Genomic DNA, 23,365 nt, shown 5'->3' with positions numbered 1-23,365 from the left:
TGAATGACTTGTGGAATCAAGGGAAAAGGAGGAAAAGCGTACAGAAGTCCCCGGGACCAATCCTGGGTTAGAGAATCTCTCAGGGGTTGGCCTGGAAGGGGAAAGAGAGTGAAGAAATCGGGGCACTTGTTGTTTTGAGGAGTAGCAAAAAGATCGCAACAAGGAGTGCCCCACTTCAGAAAAATCTGATCCACTACAGATTGATTGAGAGACCACTCGTGAGGCATCAGAATGGATCTGCTCAGCCTGTCCGCTAATAGGTTGGACCTGCCGGGGATGTGCGTTGCTATCAGAAACCGCTGAGAAGAGATTGCCCATTGCCAAAGTCTGAGAGCTTCTCGACATAACGGATAGGACCTGGTCCCGCCCTGTTTGTTGATGTACCAGACTATGGACATGTTGTCCGTCTGTACTGCAATAGTCCCCTTGGGAAGAAAGTCGTTGAGGGCTTGCAACGTTAAAAGCACTGCTCTCATCTCCAGGACATTTATGTGCAGATGGTATTCTATGGGTTGCCACGTCCCGTGGACCATCCTGCCCTGATAATGCCCCCCCCACCCGATCAGAGAGGCATCCGTAGTGACTGTGGAAACTGGAGGAGGGGGAATAAAGGGTCGGCCCTGATGAAGAAGAGGGGAAGATATCCACCAGTTCAGATGAGCTCGGCATGACTGTGTTACCACGACTTCGTGCCTCATCGGGAGACTGTGGTACGACCACTGCGTGAATAGCATCCACTGCAATAGACGCATGTAGAAGCGAGCCAGTGGTAGAAGAACAATGGCCGCAGCCATAAGACCTAGAACCTTCAGTATAAATCTGGCTTTGATCTTGTTGCTTTGCAATAGAAGCGAGCAATTTTGGATGTCCAGAATTCTTTGATCTGTTAGTCTGGCTAACATTTTGACGGTGTTTAATTCTGCGCCTATAAAGGTGATAGATTGGCAAGGCAGCAGAGAAGATTTTTCGAAATTTACTGAAATTCCCAAACTCCTGCAAAGCTGTAGAGTGTAGTCTCTGGACTGAAGAAGCTGACACTTGGTGGTGGCGGAGAGGAGCCAGTCGTCCAAATAAGGAAACACCTGGAATCCTTGACGTCTCAGATGAGCTGTGACCACTGCCATGCATTTGGTAAACACTCTGGGGGCTGAAGTGAGGCCAAAGGGCAGGGCTCTGAATTGGCAGTGACTGGTCCCTAGCCGAAAGCGGAGAAACCTTCTGGAGCGTCTGTGAATCTTTATGTGATAGTACGCATCCTGAAGGTCTATAGAGCACATCCAGTTGTCCTTGCCCAGAAAGGGCAGAATGGACTGAAGCGTGACCATCCGGAATCTTGCCTTCTTGACAAATCTGTTTAGATTGCTCAGGTCTAATATTGGTCTCCAATCTCCTGTCCTTTTGGGAACCAAAAAGAATCTCGAGTAGACGCCGGATCCTACCTGGTCTGCCGGCACAGTCTGGACGGCTCTTTTTTCTAGGAGCTTTGAAACCTCCTTTTCTTCCAAATCCCTTTGACCGGGTGAGATGTCTGGAAGGGATTGTAGAGGCACGGAAACCTTCGAAGGAGATTTTGTAACCCTCGGATATGATCGACTGTACCCACATCTCTTGAGATAGGGATTGCCAGGCTACTGGGTACAGCGAAATCCTTCCCCCGACTGCCTGCAAGGGCGGACAGTCGGGCAACACCTCAGGGATGCTGAAAGGGCTTCTCAGGAAGAGACTCCCTGTTGCCCTGGTTCTGAGGACCCCCCCTGCCTCTAGGGCGGCGTCTATTATTGTTACCCCCTCTGCCTCTGGGGGTAAACTGATCACGTGTGTCCGGTGTAGCTCCTTGGGCTTTACGGAACCACATCTTCCCCCCCTTCTGACCCTTGGGGTATGGTCTAGAAGGAGTGGAAAACTGGACTCCAACGGCAGAAAGAGTTTTACCGTCCTGCTCACACCTGGTCAAGGTATCCTTCACCTGAGGAAGAACAAAGCCGAACCATCAAAGGGGGTATTAGTGAAGGACGCCTTAAAGGGGTCCGCAAAATTACAAAGCCGCATCCAGGCTTGGCGTCTAAGAGCAACTCCTGTGCCTGCGGCCCTGCTCGCTCCATCGGCCGCATACGATATGAGCTGCATGGAGGAGTTAGATATGGAATTCAGGATTGCAAGCTGCGAGGCAATCTTTTCCTGAGCCCCAGCAGCAGAAGGATCCTGGACTACTTCACCCAGTTCCTTGAGAACATCTCGTTGAAGCCTGGTGAAGTGACAAAGATAATTCAGCGAACGCATAGCAAAGGTCGCTGAAGAAAACATCCGCTTTCCATACCTGTCCATGGTCCTAGAATCCTTGTTAGGAGGATGGACAGGTACTGAAGGATCCGCCAGTTCCTTCTTAGTGGCCGCCGCCACCAGCATAGCATCCACAGAGACACCCTTGGAAAGGAACTGTTTGTCTGAAGGGGCCGTGATGAATTTGGATGGTCTCCTGGGGACAGGTTCCACAGAATCTGGAGCTGCCCACGCCTTCTGAGCCACTACCTGCATCAGTGGGTCGAAAGGCGGAGACACCCAGGAGGTGGAGGGTCGGGATCCAAAAGCCTCCAGGTATACCGACTCATCCTCGGAGGGGTCAATGGAGGGCCAATTCCCCCTCTGTTTGAGGAGCTCAAGGATGTCTGAAAAGGAGACATCCTCAGAGGGGGATCGTGGGGAACCCTCCGACTCATCTAAGTCGGTATCAGATGTAGTAGACTCAGGGGAGTCTGTGTGTTTCCTCTTACGTCCTCTTCCGAGGGGTTCCCCTGCAGGATCAGGAGAAACCTCGGAAGAGGAGGAAATTCCCAATGGGGAAACCTGGGGCGATGGATCCCTGGGCCTGAGAGCAAGAGGCTGGCAAGAGGCATCTGCAGGCACTGATGAGGGAGGAGCTAGAGGGATGGACCGTTGACCAGGCTCAGAGGCCAGGACACTCCTCATCACCTCAAAGGCTCCCCTCCCGGGAGGCCGGAAAATCCCACTCTGAGGAAACAGGAATGCCCGGCTCCACTGAGAGGGAAGGCTCCGAGGTCGATGTCGGCGCCGAGCTTACCAAAGCCAAGACCCGAGAGGAGAGCGGGTCGGACAAGGGTCCGATGCCACTAGCCCCTCGGAGCCGACAAGGAAACCCGACGACCGGATCCCTCCAAGGAAGGTCTCAAGGAGGAGATCGGAGCCGAGGATGACGGAGCCGAAGGATGTATCGGCTCCGCACGAAACAGTCGCTGTCCCGAAGCTCCGGCTCCAACTGCGATGTGGAGTCGGAGGAGGAAGTTCAAGGGTGAGGTTATAGCCGAAGTCTGATGAGACGGGCTATGGAGCATTTGGGCCAGTGCCTGAGACTTCAACAGCCTGCTTACCACCCTCTCCAAGTCGTGGTCAGACAGCCTGGAAGATCTCGAAGATCGGCTCCGATGGCTCCGCTCTGACAAAAGAAGAGACCCCGGAGCCGAGTGGATACTCAGTAGAGGGGACCGAGATCTCTTCGGGACGGAGCCATCGGAGCCGAAGTCCCTGAACTCCAGATGGAGCCGAAGGTTTCGGCTCGATGCTGGATAAAGTGTCGGCTCCAGCCGGAGCCGACAAGGCTATAGTAGATAAGGTATCGGAGCCAGCCGGCACCGAACCCACTACCTTCGAGGCAGATACATCGGTTCCAGCCGGAGCCGGAGCCACCGGAGGAGGCTTAGATACTGAAGCCTGAGCCTTCGGTGGCTTAGAAGGTTTCCCAGACCCTGCCTTCGAGGGAGAACCTTCTGGCTTAAGTAAGCCACGGAGGATAAGTTTGTTCCTCCTTTCCTGCAGGACTCTCTGGCTAAAGGAGTGACACAAAGCACAGGAGTCCTGCAGGTGCAAAGGCCCCAGGCAATAAACACAAGAAGTGTGACCGTCTGTCAGAGACATTTTCTGACAGCATGAGTCACACTTCTTGAAGCCTGAGACCTTGCCTTGCCTAGACATATCCTAGGTGGAAGAAACACAGACAAACCCCAACAAACACACAAATTAATCCCCTACACACAACACACAGGAAGGGATTAACAACTGGGGTTTAAGGCCTAACTAAAACTTTTACACTAAGGCTTAAAAGAAGTTATAAAAGTTCGAACAACAAGGGAATAGGGTGGGCTGTAATCACTACAGACTACACTATGACTAAAAAAGGGAAAATAAAAATACTAACTAAGCTTCTCTTTCTTTTACAAGAAATTCACTTACCTCTGCTGGTAAAGGAGACCTCTTCGCTAAGCGGCAAACGAGATCTGAGGTAGTTCCGCCTTGCATCATGGGATATAGGGTTGCCTCGAGCTGGTAAAAGGAGTTCCTAAGCTAAAGCAGTGCGAGTGGAGCCGAGGATCGGCTCCGAACCCATCCAGCAAGAATGAAGGCGAGATTGACAACTTAACATCATATGTGAAGACTGGGGAAAGATGGGCAAAGGCTGCCTGCCTAGTCAAATAGAATTTGATACATAACTCTATCATTTGTATGAATAAATGTAAAATACAGGCTTGTGCTTTTAAATTAAAGAAAACACTGTAAAATGTGAACTTCAAGATTGTTGCAACATTGCCATCTGCTGTAAGGAAAATCAAGCCAAGCATTTCAAATGTTCTTTGAATTTACAATTATCTAAAAAAGTGGTGCTGAAGCATCCAGCTGAACACATTCTTTATATTGTCTTAACTTAAGGAATAAGTGTTATAGTATACATGTGAAATGTCTTTTATTGTTGTAGTTTCCTGAGCAGGTGTTAGCTTGCTAAATAATGCAGTTTGTGGCCTGGGAACTCCAGACTAAGTGTCAAAATGATGTAATGTGAATATTGGGAAAACCTAAGCGTCAAAATGATGTAATTTGGGAGGGCCTTAGCAGAGCTGTTTGTTAGTGTTTTAAAAACTATTGTTCAGTGAGAGACTGAAAAGCATTTGCCTTGGACCATCAACCCCAGTACTGCTTATGCTCTTTGTGTGTGTAAGTAGGATTATAGCACTCTGTTTTCTCTTGAGAATAGCTAAAGATTAGAAAGTTACATTAAGTGTTTCTCTTTGACATCAGACCTGTCCTACTGTATTGTTTTAAGTTTCTGTGTGATCTCTGAACTCTTAGATATCTCTGTGGTGTAGTAGTATTGTCTTGTGTTTTAATTATTCATTATTAAATATTTTTAAAACCTTTACCTGTGGCTGGTTTGTGTAGAGAAGTAGGTTCTAGAGTACATTGCATATTTATAGAGTTCATTGTAATAGGCCACTAATAAGCCTTAGACTGAATAGTCACATTACCAATTGGATAATAATATTGCACAGTAATAATTAGACACCCTTTCAAGGGCCTTTGGGTAGCTGATAATATTAGCTGATGGTGGCATGAATTACTAACGTATAGTCTGGGTAAAGGGGCACGGCTGGAGAATCTGTACCAGCCTTTCCCAGGAGTGTCTGTGAAGTTGTATAAATACTTATCTCAAAGTGTGTGTGGTGTGTCAGCTACCTGGGCAGGGACACAAAGCACTGGTTGGACAGAGAGGGTACTAGAGGTTAGCTTGCCAGCTAGGCTGAAATCCAGACCCTATAGCTGTGCCAGTGGGGAGTCTTATTGGGGACCTGTAGAGCAAGGTAGCAACCAGCCCCAGATTGACTGTGATCTCTGCGTGCACTTAAAGGAAATTGTACTTTACCGTGTGTATCTGTTATCCTTTCCTCTTCTATGAGACGACCTCCCTGGTGTTAGTGGTGAGGATTGAGGCTCCTTGATTGCTGGGCCAGGGCATGGTCGTCGCAATTGGTTTTATTTAAGATTTTTTTGATGGTGACAGTGGGCTTGTTAATCAGACTCAGTGGATTTTGTAAAAGGAGGCTTTTGAATTTGGTTGCTGTTGTGGGAGATGTTAGAGACAGTGACTGTTTTGTGGAGGTCTTTCATAGAAGTGATCACCTTTGTGAAAAAAAAGATGGCCTTCATGAGACTGGACTTAAGACAAGGAAGCACTTTTTTATGTTTGGCAGATTCTTATTTAAACTGTGATGAATCGCTTCTGTCTCTTGTGCAAGGTGTAACTACTGGAGGAGCAAAAAAGCTGGAATTATGTATTTAGTGCACTTTTTGTTTCAGTGGTGTATTCTTTAAATTACTATACTCCATGTTTCATATTTTACCATTTACCAGTTTTACTGCACTTTGTGTGATGAGTTACTTCAATATTTTCTCACACATTAAACCTTATTTTTTAGTTATATTTGTTCACTATGCTAATGTGGGATATTTCTTTCTTACGTGGGGGAGGGGGGTTGCTTTACGCTTTGTGGTAATTTGGCAACCAGTCTTTCTGTGTGACCTTTTGTAAAGATTAGGTGAGCATTTGTGTTTGTCTATAAATACATGCATACAAATATGTATATAAATGGGTCTACTTCTGATTGTCGAAAACTCACTTCCTCGACAATCAGAAGATCAAACTCATTTAAGCAAAACTGCACTAAATTGAAAGTGCACTTTTGCAAAAGCCGGTTCTTTGGAGCGCATTACAGTGGAGATAAGAAAATATATCCTTTTCCCCACTGTAGTGTGATCTTGGAATTATTATATTTAAGTAGGGGAAAGCTTGCCCCCCCCCCAGCAAAATACTGTTTAAAGCAGTTTTGTTTCTTTCTGGTTCGGAGAACCGGCTTTTGTGAAAGTGCACTTTCAATCTAGTGCACTTTTGCTTTAATGGGTTTCAATGTTGCTTGATCGAGATTGTGAGATTTCGATCAAACAACACAGACCCATATAAATATATGCATATGTGTGCATTTATCTGTTTGCTTGCTAAGCATATGCCTTTGTATACATGTGTATTTTCTGTATTATGCGTGTTTTTAACGTAATTTGCTGTTGAGTTAATGCTTTATTATACTGAATCGCTTCCTTTTCTTCCACTGGTTCGCATTCAGTTCATTAGTTGCACAGATTATGACTGATGAAACAGGCAATGTATTGAGAATGGCAAAAACTGGGTAAAGATGAAAGGAGAATGTAAATACATGCTTGGTAAGGGCACACTGGCAATCAAATATATTAACTCTTAATCAGAGTAATGTTTTAAGCACCCATTTGTCAGATTGCATAGTGTAGGTGTGCACATTCAAGTGTGAGCATATATGTATCTTTTTTATACATTAATATATATAAAACCTTACACTCAACATATTGAAAATTATAACATTGATGAGGAAAACTTAGTTTATGCAGAGGAAGCCCACCAATAGTGCCACACCCTGTGAAACTATATATACCAAGTCTGGGATTGCACAACAGTAAAGAAAGGGCAAATTCTAAATTGTTGATATTCTGACTTTTAGATATTTTGACTTTAGATCAAAGGAATGTAACTGATTTATACATCTGGTGGCAGTGTAGTAATTGCTGCATATTCAATGACAACCATTTAATACACAGTATGTGAGAGATGTAGATGCACAATGTCACTGGTGGCAAAGCCATAACATAGAGACACAAAATGCAAACCAGGTCATCAGAATTACACCCAAAGCATTCACTACCAACACTAGGGAACAAACATATAGACCCACATAGGCAGAGGTACTCACTCTATTCTACCCAAACCTGAAAGACCTCCTAAAATAATCTCTTATTGGTCCTGTGTGCATTCAAAAAAGACTATACCTTACACAGCACATAATTCTGAAAATCAAAGTAGTCCCACTTCTGAGCCCATAATACAACACACCATACAGCCAAACATTCTAGTTACTGAGGATTTCATTGCAAGACATATTGATGTCCCCCTTAACAGGCTAAACAAGATCATCACAGTGAGCTGTCTGTCTGGAACCAAGATCTGCCAGATCATGAGTGCACTTATGTCTTTAAGCCACAAGTACCAGTATGACAAGGTCATAGTCCATGTGGGAGTAAATGCCCTAAGACATACCTCACTGGATTATATGAAAAGACATGATGGAGCTCTGAATATGCATCCCAGGTGGGTATGACTCTAGCCTCGAGTAGGATCCTACCTTCACCAATGATGATGCCACAGTACCAGCAAAAATGATTGAATTCAACAAATGGCTTAGTTTGTGCTGTCACAACAAAGGGATCCAATGTCCATCAGCCTGGGGAGACATGACTGACTGTGTTGCCAGATATAGTTTGCACTTGTTGCCACTTAGCTTCCAGGTACTGGCAAAAACTTTATTAATCTCCATAGTGCCTTTTTTTAGGCCATGCCAAGTTGTTAAGCCTTCCAACATAACAAAAATCACTCATGATGTCCCAAAGGTACTGCTGCTCACTGCTAGGAGTTTAAATAAAGAGCTGCACTCCCTGGAGGCACTCCTCACCCTGGAGAATGCAGACATATGTTAAGTCACAGAAACATGATTCGGAACCATAGAGAGCACCCAGGCTTTCAAAGGCTGCAATGCCTCTCATACATTTTTATCCCCCAGAGCTCAGGATAAAACAAAGGGAGGAGGTGTCTCAGTGTTCATAAAGGAAAAGTACACGGATAGACTGGTCCAACAAAATGACTCACTTGATCTGCTCCATGCCCAACTAACCATAGGTGTGACCCCTTATCATATCCTTGCTAGCTACAGATCCCCTAACATGAGTCTGGGAAAACATCTCCCTAAAACCTACTGGAATCTCTTAACATTCAGCCCAACACCATACTTCTGGGTGACTTCAACTACCCCCTCCAAAAACTGGGAGACTTATACATCCCATAAGTCACTTGCTCAGAGGTTTTTTGACTTTGTCAATGCAAACACCCTGGAGCAACTGGTTAGCTCCCCAACTAGAGGTACAAATATCCTACACCTAGTATTGATGAACATGGGGGGATGCTGCTGCTGCCTCTCATGCATTAACTCCTCCCTGCTAAGCTCGGACTACAAAATGATCTCCTTTAGTATTAAAACTAACCTAGAACCCCCAATCAAACTCCAAACCTGTTAAGAACCTTGTTAAGGCCAAATACCTCAAACCAAGTGACAGCTTATTAAAATTACAGGCCCCTTCAAACCCAGATGCCACTGAAGCCGACAATGAGCTATACACAAAAGCACTGCACAAACACATTCATAGCTGCGCACAGAGAAAGCAGTACCTGTCCAAGTAAAACTTATGATTACTGGCAAAAATAAACCACCCTGGTGGACCCGTAACAAACAGGAAGAAAGAACAGACAAAACAGTGCAAAAAGATACTCTCCTTTCTAAACAAATTAGAGAGTTGGTGAAAGCTGCCAAAGCAAACTATGAGGCAAAGATAGTCTCCAGGTGAAAGATAACCATAAGGATTTTTTTTAATTATTTTTGTAACCACAGGGGAAACGCTCAGCAATGTGCCAAGTTAATCATGAATGGCAACTCTTACACCTAGCCTGAAATTATAGTACACCTGCTGGCAGACAAGGGCAGTTCAAAGTTCCCAACTCCTTCCACAGCCAAAGAATTACCCACAGCCATCCCCATTCCAGTCATTGTGAGGGAACAAGTCATTGTTGCGCTCACTAAAGCCAAAAATATAAACTTCAAGGGTCCTGACAACATTTCAGGATGCTTCTTAAATAGCTTAAGACAGAATCTATCAGGGCCAATAGAAACCCTCTTTAACCACAGCCTCTGGATGGGCTTTGTCCCAGAGGAATGGGGGTCTGCAACAGTTGTCCCTCTGCACAAGGAGGCCCATCAACTGACCCAGGCAACTACAGGCCCATAAGTTTGACCAGTCTTATCTGCAAGGCCATGGAATGAATTATCGTGGACCTAATCAATAACATAAGAACTCGCCAAGCACTGGACCAGACCTAATTGGTTTTGTTAAAGGGAGAACTTGCCTGCTCAATCTGATGGACTTCTTTGAGAAAGTCACCAGGGCCTTGGATTAGAGTAAAACAGTACACACCGCTTATCTAGACCTGACCACAGTTTGACACAATCCCCCACTCAGGGATCATAAATAAACTTACTGAGTTAGGCATAAACCTCTACATAGTCAGATGGATAGCAAGCTGGCTCACTGACAGGACACATGTTGTTCAGATAGGTTCCTTATCAGAGGTGGATTCACCTGTTACAAGTGGTGTCCCACAAGGGTCAGTGTTGGGACCCCTCCTGTTTGGTATACACTTCATTGAAGTGAAAGCCACTGTTGGAGGCCTCTGGCTCACCAATTTCATTGACTTTAAGCCGGGAGCAATCACTGAATCCCCAAACAATGTTGACATCCTACAAATAGGTCTAAAAATGACAAAACGGCTAGTGCCAAAACAATGGTCTTTGATTAAATACTAAAAAAATGCATAATCATACCCTTTGGTAAATCAGATAGCCCTGCAAATTATAGTATTGACAGCACACCCCTAAATGTAGACCCAGTGGTGAGGTATCTAAGAACACAGATAGTAACCTACACTTTGGCAACCAGATAGCTATGGTACTGAGGAATGCCTTCTGTGTGGCTCAGCTTATAAGTGAAGGCATTGCATCAAGATCAAAGGAAATCATAATGCCATTGGACTCTGTCCTCATCAGCCTCATAACAGAGTACATTGCTCCCTTCTACATACACCTAAGCAGCCACTCACACAAATTGGAGCAGCCCCAGAGGTTTCTCACTTAAAAAAAATACAAAGCATAAGACATGTCTTATGCATACTGGCTAAAGACCATAGGGCTATTACATCATCTCACATCATTCATTGAGAGGTGACTTATGCCTGACCTACAAGGCATTCTCTGATCCAGCCCTTATGAAAATGTTACATATTTGCAAGAAAATTATACAAGGGGTGCACATTCCATGGACATGAACCTTATTTGGGACTCTAATGGAACTTTCTGGAGAGAGAGAGATCCATATCCCAAAGGCTACCTCGTCTATGGAATAGACTTCTCACCTTTGTAAAACCAAGCCCATTCCTCACTCTCTTGAAAAAGAATTTGGATAAATGGATGTGGAACCTGTAAATTCATTCCTGGGGTACTTCCCATATCCCTTACAGACAGAGGCAGTCTGTAAAATGACTCAGGGTCCCACCACCCTGACACTACCACATCCCATATCTGGTAAATTAAGATATAATACTGCGAAATCTTGAGTATTATTTGCTTGGCTTGTAAAGGCTCTTGTGCAATTAGCCTAATAATAACCTATGAACCTATATATCCACACACACACACATATATATATATATATATATATATATATATATATATATATATTAATATACGGATCTACTTCACATTAGCGGAATCCCAGAATACTGACTCCCACTTTAGCGAGATGACAATTGGAATCTGGTCCCTGGTGTAAGCCTGTTTATAGATAGGCCTTGGACCAAAAAAAGTCACTTACAATGAGAACAGGCCTTATAGCATCAAGGCAAAGTTACACTGAAAGCAACTGTTTTGAAATATGACCTCAGTTTTACTTTTTCTTTCCTTTCAGAATGCTTGGGTGTGCAAATATTTTTATTACTTATTCATCTACTTACTTATCTACGCAATTACTTTTTTTTTGCCAGGTTGACACTTTCTTTGATGGGGTGGAAACCTTCTGAAAACTGGTATACAGTTGCCAAAACCATGGCTCGATCCCTGTATACAAATTCATGCCTGTTCAACAAGCTGTTACATCATGCTATGACAGGCTTCTCCTTTGGCAGGAAGATGGATACACTTACTGGTCCTATGGTTCTTCCTCCTCATGTATCTAAAAGAAAAAATAAATAAATAAAGAGCCCTTGCCTGTACTGTAGACTCAGTCTGCTCCATAGGCATTGGTGGGTAACTCTGCAGTGGCCATAGACTAGTTTCACCAGGACCTTTTAGTAGGTATTTTTGGCTCCATGGACCAGGGTTAAGGCATACCTTTTGTGGCTGTTCCATGGGAGAACCATCAACTTTGAGCATGGACGTTTCTCCTGGAGGTTTTTCCCAGGATAAGAGATCTGTCTTCTAGTTTGAAATGTCATCCATTCAGTTGGTCTCCTCCTAGGGCTGTCCCTAGAAAAAAGAAAAGGTTAAACTATTTCATTTAAAGACAGTGGATTTGTTAATAAAAATTAATGACTTAGCTTGCAGCCTTTGAAATTGTGAGGATGTTTTATCAGAGGATTCTGATAATGGCAAGGACAGGGCTTCTCCCACGTCTTCGTCACAAGCACATGACTCTGGTTCTGAGGAGATTTTTTCCTAAGTTTCTACTGCAGACCTTACCCAAGTTGCTCTACAAAGAAGTAATTTGCGTACAAGACTGACTAGTAAATAGGTGACACTTTTTTGGGATCTGTACTTTGTACTAGATTCTGTCTACATTTGAACCAGCTCTTCTGGCTGTTTTTGGTTCATTACTTGTAGACTGTTTTGCTTACTGCTGTGACATCTACAACAGATTATCCCAGTTGAAAGCGTTATACTTTCTGTTCCTTTTCCTGACGCATTCTGATTATTCCCCCCATAAACAGTAATGCTTCCTGTACTATTCACCTTTGGACCAGATCCCATAATTGTTGTGCCATTTGTCCGCAACAAACTGAAAGACATGTTTGTAAAAAGCACCTCATTGAGCAGTTACATTAGCAAATGCACAGCATTGCTCCAGACAATACAATAAAACACATTCAATTCATCTGTTTCCATCATCATTATATCAAAACAACAAAGAAACTATGTTGCAGAAAATATTTAAAAAAGTCCACTGCTGTGTCTGTCTGGAAAAAAGTAGCTCAAATAAGCACTACTTCACTAGATTTCAAAGACTGCTAAAGCTTTCCTATCAGCATGGACTGCAGATAAAAGGATCACACAGAGGAAACTGTTACCATTTCCTGAAGTGTTAGTTACGTTTCCCCCAAAGTACTGAAACCTGAGCTCTTAGACTAAAAGCTGCCTGAATGTAAACAAAAACACATCCTAATCAAAACAACAAGCAGAGAATCTTGACACTCTCCCTTTTAAGTGTTTGCACAGGGCATTTGGGTACACATCTGCATAGTGATGCCCATGAACTCTGTGAGTTACCTGCAAATTACAGCATTGACAGAGTGTAGTCACCTTCAGATACAGTGTTAGAACTAGCTACTTGATAGTCACCATGTTTCCAGTGCCATCTGTCTCTGTTCAAACATGTTTACCGCATATTTCTCTGTGCAAGTGAATATTTTTTTTGCATATTTAATTTATAAGCTGTACTAAAGAACTATATTATTACATTTCAAAACCTAGTGACTGGCTGCTTACAACAACTTGTGAATTTTAACTGTTGGCATCCACCGTTTTGAAGAAAGGCTGCTTAGCTACAGCTACCATTAGTTAAACAGCATGTTTAAGTGCAGTGTAGGCATGTTCTGGGTGGGGCAAACTGATTTGGCTTGTGCAGCATGTTACCATTAAAACAGGAAGAAGTCGTGGCACTGAAAGCTATTAGTGCCTCATGGCAATAAATACACGCTTGTGTGTGGATGCAACAGCTTAAGCAAGACACTGTTACTGTTGCTAAGACAGTACTACAAGGCACTAACTAGGCTGAGAGGGAGGGAGGGAGGTACATTTCTGGAAAGTTAGTTGTTATAACTTGTCTCTTAGCTGTACAATGTAAAGTCTATTGGGGTAAAGATGGCACTGTTCCTAATTCAAGAAAGCAGTGCGAATTTGCTATGTGTACCTAAAGGTAATTGTGTCACAACAATTAATAATATCCAGGGCAGCGGTTAGAACAAAAATGATGACAGCCTCTGTCCCTGACATAACAACTGGTGGCAGTTAAACCCATGCATTCAAATCTGTAATGGAAAATTGTGGGAGAAATTTCAGCATGACTCAGCTGAGTGCTCCCTTAGATAACTTACATAAACCCTGAAAGAAATCTTCACTTACAATAGAAACCGATGTTCTGGAGTACTTCAGAGGGACCATGGTATGCTATTGTACAAAGGTAAACCTAGAACTCACCTGGTAGTCATAAGCCTGACCTTTGTCACACAAAGTCAACTGGATTCATGAATAAACACAAGTTGCAGAATAAGTGTCAGCATGGGTTTGTGGGTAAGGGTTAAAGTCATTCCAATGGATTTAGTTTTATGACTGTTACAAATAAACTTCACAAAAGAAACCTGAACAGTGCTGCACACCCTGACTTCAGTAAAGTCTCTGCCTTCTAAGTCACTCAAAGGGACTGAAAGGGAACATTTTCAAAGAAAAGAGGACTGGTTTGCAGACTAACAGCAGCTGGTCTTGAGATTGCTAATTTTTGGTATCTTTGAATCAGACATCCCAAATGGCATGAAGAACAGGATTCAGGTATTTACACATAAGAAAGAAAAAGGAGCATTGTCCTTCAACAAAAATCGTAACATTAATACTTTCGCCTCTGCACTATTCGTTGACCTTTCGAAAGCCTTCGATATGGTGAATCATAACATGCTTATTGACATACTAAAAGCCCAATCACTCGACACACAAGCACTACATTGGTTTAAATCCCATCTTGAAAACAGACAGCAAGCAGTACTTTGGGATAATAATCTTTCTACTTCCCTCCCTGTAAACATTGGAGTACCACAAGGCTCTATATTAGGACCCCTTCTCTTTTCATTGTTTATTAATGATCTACATACCAAAATTCCTCAAGCCACCAGCATACAATATGCAGATGACTCAACTTTAATTTGTTCAGCCAAGTCCATAACCTCTCTCCAGTCCCTCACACAAACAGTATTTAACAGTGTTGAAAATTGGTTTTTGCAACACTGTCTCCTTTTAAACCCCAAAAAAACAAAATTATTGCTCTTTTCTCCTACTCATAAGTCACCTCATCTACACTTCACAGTAACCTCTAACAATGGAACTAACATATCCCCTGACACTACAACCCGTCTACTGGGAGTAACAACTGATCACCTTAGCTATGATGACCATATTAATTCTACAATAAAATCTCTCAACAAAAAACTAGGCACCCTTTACAGAATCCAACCCTTCCTTACCCCTACAGCCAGAATCACTATTGCCCAGACTCCCCTGATATCTACCATATTCTATGCTTCTGCGATATATACCAACCTATCTAGAAACAACCTCACCAAACTTTCTACCAGTTATAATAACATAGCCAGATCTGCCACTGGCACCCCTTTCAGAACTCACCACTGTCACAACCTCAAACAACTGGGATAGTTACAACTGCAGAACCTACTTTGTCAACAGCTTGTTATCACCCAAAAGATCCTTTATCACCCTAATAATACCCCAATCCTTACTAATCTGATTACCCCGTACAAAAATCTTGCAACTCTACGCTCAGCTAACAAGATTCTAGTCTCCACTATTAAATCTAACAACAAACCTGGGGACTCGCTTTTCGCCAACACAGTAGGAAAAAGCTGGAACCAGCTTCCTAGTGAACTTTCATCCCTTGCTTCCACTCATCTCTTTAAAAAGCATCTTAAAGAATACCTTAAAACTCACTGGCTTTGTCCCTGCTCTAACCCTGACTGATATACCCTGACTGTTATCTTTTTCCCCTTTTTTGCTCTCCTTACACTTTTATACTCCACTGTTCTATGCCACATACCTGTATATAAAAAAAAAAAAAAAAAAAAAATTTAAGAAATTTTTAGAATTCAATTTTTTCTTTTTTGATTGCTCTCTCTCAAATGATTGCTCTCAGTATTTGATCTTAGTTTTAACCTACTAAGGACTCTGTATAACTAATCTCAACCTCAATGTAACAATGTCCTATAATTTATTTTGACTACCACTGTATACTGTAATCTTTGTCACTGCTAATGCCTGGAGCTTTTCTCCCCGGGCCTCTACTGAAAATGGACATGTATCCAGTTAGACTAGCCCGGTCAACAAATGTAAAATAAAATCATCGTCATCTTTTAGCTTTTCCTGTTAGGGGTCACCACAGAGGATCATCTCTTTCCATTTCTTCCTATCCTCTGCATCTTGCTCTGTCACACCAACCGCCTGCATGTCCTATCCCACCACGTCCATAAACCTTATCTCAGGCCTTCCTCTTTTCCTCTGACCTGGCAGCTCCATCCTTGGCATCTTTTTCCCAATATACCCATCATCCCTCCTCAGCACATGTCCAAATCAACACAATCTCGTCTCTCTTGCTTTGTCTCCAAACTGTCCAACATGAGCTGACCCTCTAATATACTGATTCCTAATCCTATCCATCCTAGTCACACCGAGTGCAAATCTTAACATCTTTAACTCTGCCACATCCAGCTCTGACTCCTGCCTTTTTGTCAATGCCACTGTCTCCAATCCATATAACATAGCTGGTCTCACTACCCTCTTGTAGACCTTCCCTTTCACTCTTACTGGTACCCGTCTGTCACAAATCACTCCTGACACTCTTGTCCACCCATTCCACCCTGCCTGTACTCTCTTCTTCACCTCTCTTCCACATTCACCATTACTCTGAACTGCTGATCCCAAGTACTTAAAACTTGTCCACCTTTACCAACTCTACTCCCTGCATCCTCACCATTCCTCTACCCTCCCTCTCATTTACACACATATATTCTGTCTTAGCCCTGCTGACCTTCATTCCTCTGCTCTCTAGAGCATATCTCCACCTCTCCAGAGTCTCCTCAACCTGATTCCTACTCTCACTACAGATCACAATGTCATCTGAAAACATCATAGTCCACGGGGCCTCCTGTCTGATCTCATCTGTCAACCTGTCATAAATAAAATAAGAGGCAAAATCTTAAAATGGACCTACAAAGACTGAAAAAGATCCAATAAAGCCTAAAGTGTGGCACCTAATGGGAGAAATAACCCTAAAACATGTATTAGGAAAACAGCATAGTAAGGAAGTAACGGCAGAAATGAATTACAAAGTACAAACAGAGAAAGCAGCAAAGGTCAGTTAGATGCCGGGCCGTATCCACAGGAGATCAACCTCTTAAACAATGAAAGCTATATTACCCTATTTGAAATTTTGGGCTCAGGTCCAAGATGAAGAAAGGTTGCTTTGCTATAGCTACCATTAGTTAAATAGCATTGTTTACTCTCTTACAAAGTGCACTGTAGCAGATAATTACCTACTCGACAAGGCAAAGAAAGAGGCAACCAAGGGAATAAAAACCAACATGCAAGGGGTGCAAGGTGAGATTACAGGAGTGAAAATTATTCTCAAGTGAGGACAGCTGAGAAAGGGGAGATGGGATGCAGATGCACAAGACACTCAAAGGATATTGTGATAGCATACAGCTCAAGCCAAAAAACAGAAAGAAATATGCCTATCAGAGAGGGTACAAAGTTCAATAAGTAAATTAGCAGCGCCTTTTCACAGTAACAGAAGTGAATAAATGATGCAGTTTACCTGAGTGGACAGTAAACTCTATGACCACATTGTCCTTCAAGGAAGCCTGGGTTGGTTGGTAGGCTAGCAGAATAACAAAAACATCTGGTTAAACATATAAGCTAAGCTATACAGAAAACTCTTCCTTTCTTCCCTTCACGATTATGCACTGAAGCTCGCAGTAGCATTCTTCCTGTCCAATCAAAGACTTATCAGCCCTAAAAATTCTAAAACAGTGACATCCTCTAGGGAACGAGACTATATTGAGGGAAAATACTGCTGGTTATTCAAACCGGTCTGTGGCTCCAAAAGTGAAGGAGAGGCAATCTAGATAGTAATACTGTCTATCCAAGGAAACAGAAGCAGATATTAGTTTACTCATAGAAGAGGAGCCTGGAACGGAGACTTGAGAACCTTAGTATTTACTATACAGTGATTAGTTTTCAAAAATATGTTGGACAGGCATATAAAGACCATACAGTGGTTGTACCTGCATTTGCTTTACTCTTATGCAAGCGAAAATTCCTCTTGTCAATCTTCAGTAGCAAAGGTTGAGGTATAGGTCTACTACTGAACCTGACATTTTGATCGGTTAATGATCATTCAACACCTGGGGCTACAATGAGAACGTGCAAGTCACTGGTAAGCTACAACTTTTTGATCTTTCAGTATAAAAGTAAGTAATCCTTAAAGAATCAGAAGTTTTACAGGACAATCACCTTAAAAGAAACTGAAAAAATGGATTAAAAACACAAGAACCTGGACAAACTGAGGAAACTGCAAACATACAGAAGAGGGGGCAAAACAAAAAGAATCAGGTCAAATACTCATCCGATCCCATTATACAGAAAAAAAATAGCAAACCACAAATGCAGTAAAAATAACTAAACTTTATCAGAATAAGTTTTAAAGTACAATTATCTTGCTAAGCATGCATTAGTGTTAGTGAAGGAGTTATGACTTTTCAGGAATAAAGCTCCCTTTCACTTTCATATACTATTTTTTGTTGTTTTTGCAATATGACTGTTTGAATACTTGACAATGATACAGAGGGTCTGCAAATTTTTTGTTTGTTTTTTTTCACTCCCTCTTCTATGTACTGCTGTCTCCTTGAAGTGCTCAGGCTCCAGTTTTCTTTTCCCTTTTCTTTCAATTTCTTTAAGGCAACTGATCTCCAAAGCTCTAAATCTACTAAAATGTAGTTGCTTTGTTTACTTAAGCAGCAAATTAACAAGTTTGCAGTTCTTTAGACTCAAGAGTTGTCATGGGCAAAATTTGACACTCAAAACTACTGATGACTGAATCAGCTGATGGTGACATTAGCACAGGAAATATCAAAAATAATTCAAACTGGATACAGAGTCAGAAAACAGAAGATGTTTTACCAAAAAAATGATTTGGTGCTTAATGAAAGAACAGCTGCTTTTGTTGGAAACACAGTGAAGTAACCAAAGAACTGAAGAAGCACAGTCATGTTGCTTTGCCTTTGAACAAAAATACTGTGCACCACAAATGTAATATCTATAATGGCGACAGCAACACTGACACAGAAGAAATGCAGGGGATAGAATACTACTGTGAAAAAATGCCTGCAGCAGACTGACAAAAGGAAGAAAGAAAGCCCATGTGTTAGCACTGCTGCAAGATGCCAACATGAGGGACCTATATGCTTTTCCTGAAGACATTTAGCAAGGGCATGTTTCATATTAATTATTATTAACATCAGGACAAAATATTAAGCTTTTGGTTGTCTCACTCCTTTGCCAACATGACATGACCCACATAAACAGCGTTCTACAAATCACACAGCTGCAGCTGATCTATTTTGGTAAAGATTTTGTTCCAAACTATGTTGCCAGAAACCAAAACAAGTAGTAAACCTTAGTTGCAGAGGGTGGTCAAGATGGTTTATGATCAAGTGGTTACCTCTTCTGTCCAAGGAAAGGGTACTAATGAAAAGCTGTTTTCTGACAGAGCATCAAATCCATAAGTAGCTGGAAAAGTAAGGTACAAATTGTTATGTAGAGGTGTTCCCTCACAACCATGCATGATGCTGCCTGGAAGAATCACAGGGATACAACTTTTTACAATGTGGTCTTCACAGCCTCACTATTAGTGAGAAGGTCAATGCAAACACAATATATAGCTCCATGAGTGGCAGATGCAGCAGTGTTACATGCCTAAATGAGGAGCCTGAGGTTAACATCACACAGGGTGCAAAAAAGAGGAAATATGGCTTAAAAAATGTCAGATCAACTCCACAAGTCAATAAATGCCTCATGTGACATTCTTTGCCTGGTGGGGAGAGTGTGGAAGATAATATCCTGCAGTTAGTTTGTAAAAATAGAAAATACAGATTTAAAAAGCAATAAAACTATCAACCTCAGAAGTCACTAAAAGATTTGCATTATACTTGTTTTCTTTTCTTCTGGGAAAGCCTCACAATTCCCAAATCACTAAGTGCCTTATGTTAAATTCTTCTTTTCGGTTTATGAATTTGCATACACTTCCCAAGAGGTACATATACAGCAGGTATATTACAGTACAGCCCTTACCTCCAAGCAGCCCTGGCATTTTCTTACTTTATGCATAAAAACAAAATAAAAAAAAAGTTTTAAGACAAGGTAAACACTTTCCACCAAACATTCCTGTTTCACCTAAAAGGTCATGTTTCACATTCTACAAAAAAAGTCAGTTTAATTTGGTCAGAAGTTACATCACTTGTACTTACTGGCATTCTTTCTGTTACACCGCCTATTTTAAAGTTCATAGTTGATCGCACTGTCTGAGCACCATAGTACTTATCATTTGGTACTTTCAATTCACCAAAGGTGTCATACTCTAACCGAAAGGATTCTGTGCTGGCCTGTGAAGGAAACATTCACAAAATGAAATATATTTCAAAAATTGTTTTTTAATCAATTTACAAATGAGCATAATAGGAACATAGTCTGTATTATTTTTAAGTGAAAAATGAAACAGTTTGGAAAGGCAGACAAAACCCACACTGTATGCCCAGGGAATAAAGAAAAAATAGGCTACATCCTTCATGTAATCTGTTTAACAATGTAATCTTAAAACATTTCGACATAAATGCATTCTGCTTTAAAATGAAATGCGTAGTATTATCCACAAAACAAATGCAAAGAGGAGTGCTGCTCTGTATTGATAACCCAGGCTTTTTCACCAAATTTATAAAAACCCAAACATAGCTCTCAACTATCCAGATTTTCACAGAATGTCAAGATTTTTTGGTATGTTCCTTATTAAAATTTGTGGACTTCTGGAACATCAATAAGGAATTAAATCAGGAATTAAATCACTAAATAATGACAGACATTTAAATTTCAGGCTTCATATCCTTCAGAAAATGCATATTAATTAAAATCAATTATTCTGTCAACTTTCTAGATTTATAAGAGCAATATTTAAAATATGTCCCTACTTTTGGGCCTCTGTCCCACCATTACGTTAGCCTTTATCCAGATTTCTTGTGCCAAGAGGTTGGGAAGTATGACCCAAAGCCTTTTTTCCTGGTTTCACAATCTATAACATGAAACAATGGCCATATTCAAAGTCAAATTGTGATGTACTCAACTCACCTTTGCACCCAAATCTAGGATGCACAGCTAGGCAGTGATTCACCGAGCCATGAAGTACTATATGGCAACAAGCTAAAAGGTGCAGAAATACAGGAATGCAAATGACTGCATAACTGCATGCAAATGAGGAAGAGTAGTCTAATGAGGGCACAATGGAATGCAAATGAGTGTTTGGGAAAGCAGGCTGCAATTCACAGTCAGAGTGCATGCAGTGGAGCAGGAGCTTGTGTCTCAATATAAAGGAAAATGCACTCCACCATTTTAGATGTAGACGAGGAAAAATACAGCAGCAGCTACTGTTTAACAGAGTTTACTTAGCATGGTTAGAGCTCTCTCAAAGATGCAACACATTTCTACATAGCATCAACAGTGGTACTACTAAACACTAGCATCAAAACAGAGCACAGATCAGCTAGTGAACTCATTTATAGTGGCCACAATTATATAGGCACTGGTTCACTTCTATGGCACAAAAACTGGAGCTACAGGAATGCATGAACTTTGCATTACAGGATAAGAAAGTAAATGTAGCTCTTTCTATCCTAGCCTTCCTTAGAAAAACTGGAGATACACTGGGTATATCACTCGCATCAGCCTGTGGAATATTCAAAACAATCAATACATTCCTGCCACATAGTTAACCACGTCTGCTTTCCCAAAATGGTGGCAGTGGTGGAAGAGGCAGCCACCAGCAAGTGTGCTTTTTATGATAATCGCTTGCATCTTAAAGTGCTGGGAGTTGCAAATTATCCATGGAGACCAGGTGGGGCCTTTATTAGCACATACTGGTGGAGTTAAATCAAAGGCCAGGACTAATGTTCCATCAACTGCCAGGTAGTGGGGCAATGCACAGAAACTCATAACCCATTTATCTGTACAGCACCCTGGCACAGCCCATGATTATCATGTCATGGCATTCAAACCATCTGTATCATCACTTCCTGCAAGGTGATATCCCACAGGGCCACCTAGTACAGAAGTGATGACACACTAATGTTCATATATATCTAAAAGGTATAGAGTGCATGCACCTATCTCAACTGCCCCTCCATGTCTCAGTGGTGTTGCAGGGTATGCAAGATACCCGCTGGAGTTTCAGTTGATAATGAATGTAACACTGCACTATAACCTGCATATATGTGGAGCAGTAACTTTGGAACATCATATACATGGCCAAAATGCAATCTAAACACTACCCACTCCCAATCAAGGAATACTATACAGAGTGCTCAGCCTGCTGAAATCCCTGTTCTACTGCCTAGATATGAATGGGAGCACAGCAATAGGTGCTTACCACAGCCTGTCAGTCATTTCATAATATGGACCTAAGGAAGAAGACAGTGAAGTAATCAGCATAAGGACCCTCTGTACCCACAATAGCAGGATCTTGTTCAAACCTTCTGCATATCACCCTTCAGCAACAACACTTGCTGTTGACAAAAGCAACCAGTGGTCACACCATGCTGACAAATTTTGCCATGTACAGCATAAGGCAGTGTAGGCAAGTAGTAATGTCTAGTCACTCTCTATAGACTCTGACATTTATAGACTGTATCCAGTCCAATGAGGCAACCAAAGCCAGGTTCACACAACCAGAAAAGATTTAGAGAGACTTTTAATACACCTATATACCAACATGGGCGACAGGTGTTCCACACCGGAGGTCAACCAGTCACTGGTTAGATCAGACCATAAACAAATCACTCTGGATGTCCAGACCATACCACCACCTCCAACCAAGGAAACCACAGTGAAAAACTTTTCTGTAGCAAACTTCACCTTACTTAAGACAGAAATGGTAAGTTTCACTTACTTAAGACAGAAGTGGTAAGTTTCACAGCCCCCACGCTAAAGGATAACAGTGTCCAAGATGCAGGAACCTTTACAAATGCACTCTATGAGCACCTACAAGGATGCATGGATCGTGCCATCCCTAGCAAAACCAAGACTCACTCCCCTAACAGAAGGAAACCAGTCTGGTGGACCCCTGCCATAAACAGGCTATACAATAGAAGGAGGAAACTAGTTCAGAAAAAAAGCAAATCCCAAGAAGGAAAGACATCCCTGATTAGTATCAGTAAGAAACTAAGGTCCCTCATAAAATCCTCCAAGGCTAACTTCAAATGAAAAATAGCCAAGGATTTGAAAGATAACCACAAAGCCTCTTCTTTAGCTATGTCAAGAATCTAAGTGGCAACTTGCAGATATGCTCTGAGCTAGTGCAAAATAGCACAAAATATACTGAACCCACTGATATTGCCAACATCCTGGCAGATAGATTCAGTGCAAACTTCACCCCCCTCTCACCCCCAAAAGGGCCCACAACAATACCGGAAAAGTGTAGTGTCCTGAAAATCAGACGCACAGGTGAAAACAGCCCTTTCAAAAGCCAAAAG

The 23,365-nt window shown here is 42.1% G+C and overlaps 1 protein-coding gene across 1 annotated transcript in view; it reads right to left on the bottom strand.

Moving 5' to 3' along the window:
- FH (fumarate hydratase) overlaps positions 1 to 23,365 on the bottom strand; it is a gene marked incomplete in the record, with an annotated part of 726,003 nt that overhangs the window by 573,395 nt on the left and 129,243 nt on the right. The window contains 1 exon segment of the mRNA XM_044058045.1: positions 20,099 to 20,233. Within this exon segment, the coding sequence (XP_043913980.1) occupies positions 20,099 to 20,233 (135 nt within the window).

This window comes from Protopterus annectens, chromosome 1.part2, assembly GCF_019279795.1.
Source record: "Protopterus annectens isolate FY-2018-M chromosome 1.part2, PAN1.0, whole genome shotgun sequence".
NCBI classification, from domain to species: domain Eukaryota; kingdom Metazoa; phylum Chordata; order Ceratodontiformes; family Protopteridae; genus Protopterus; species Protopterus annectens.
The sequence above is the reverse complement of the archived record's forward strand: the minus strand, read 5'-3'. Positions and strand labels throughout refer to the sequence as shown.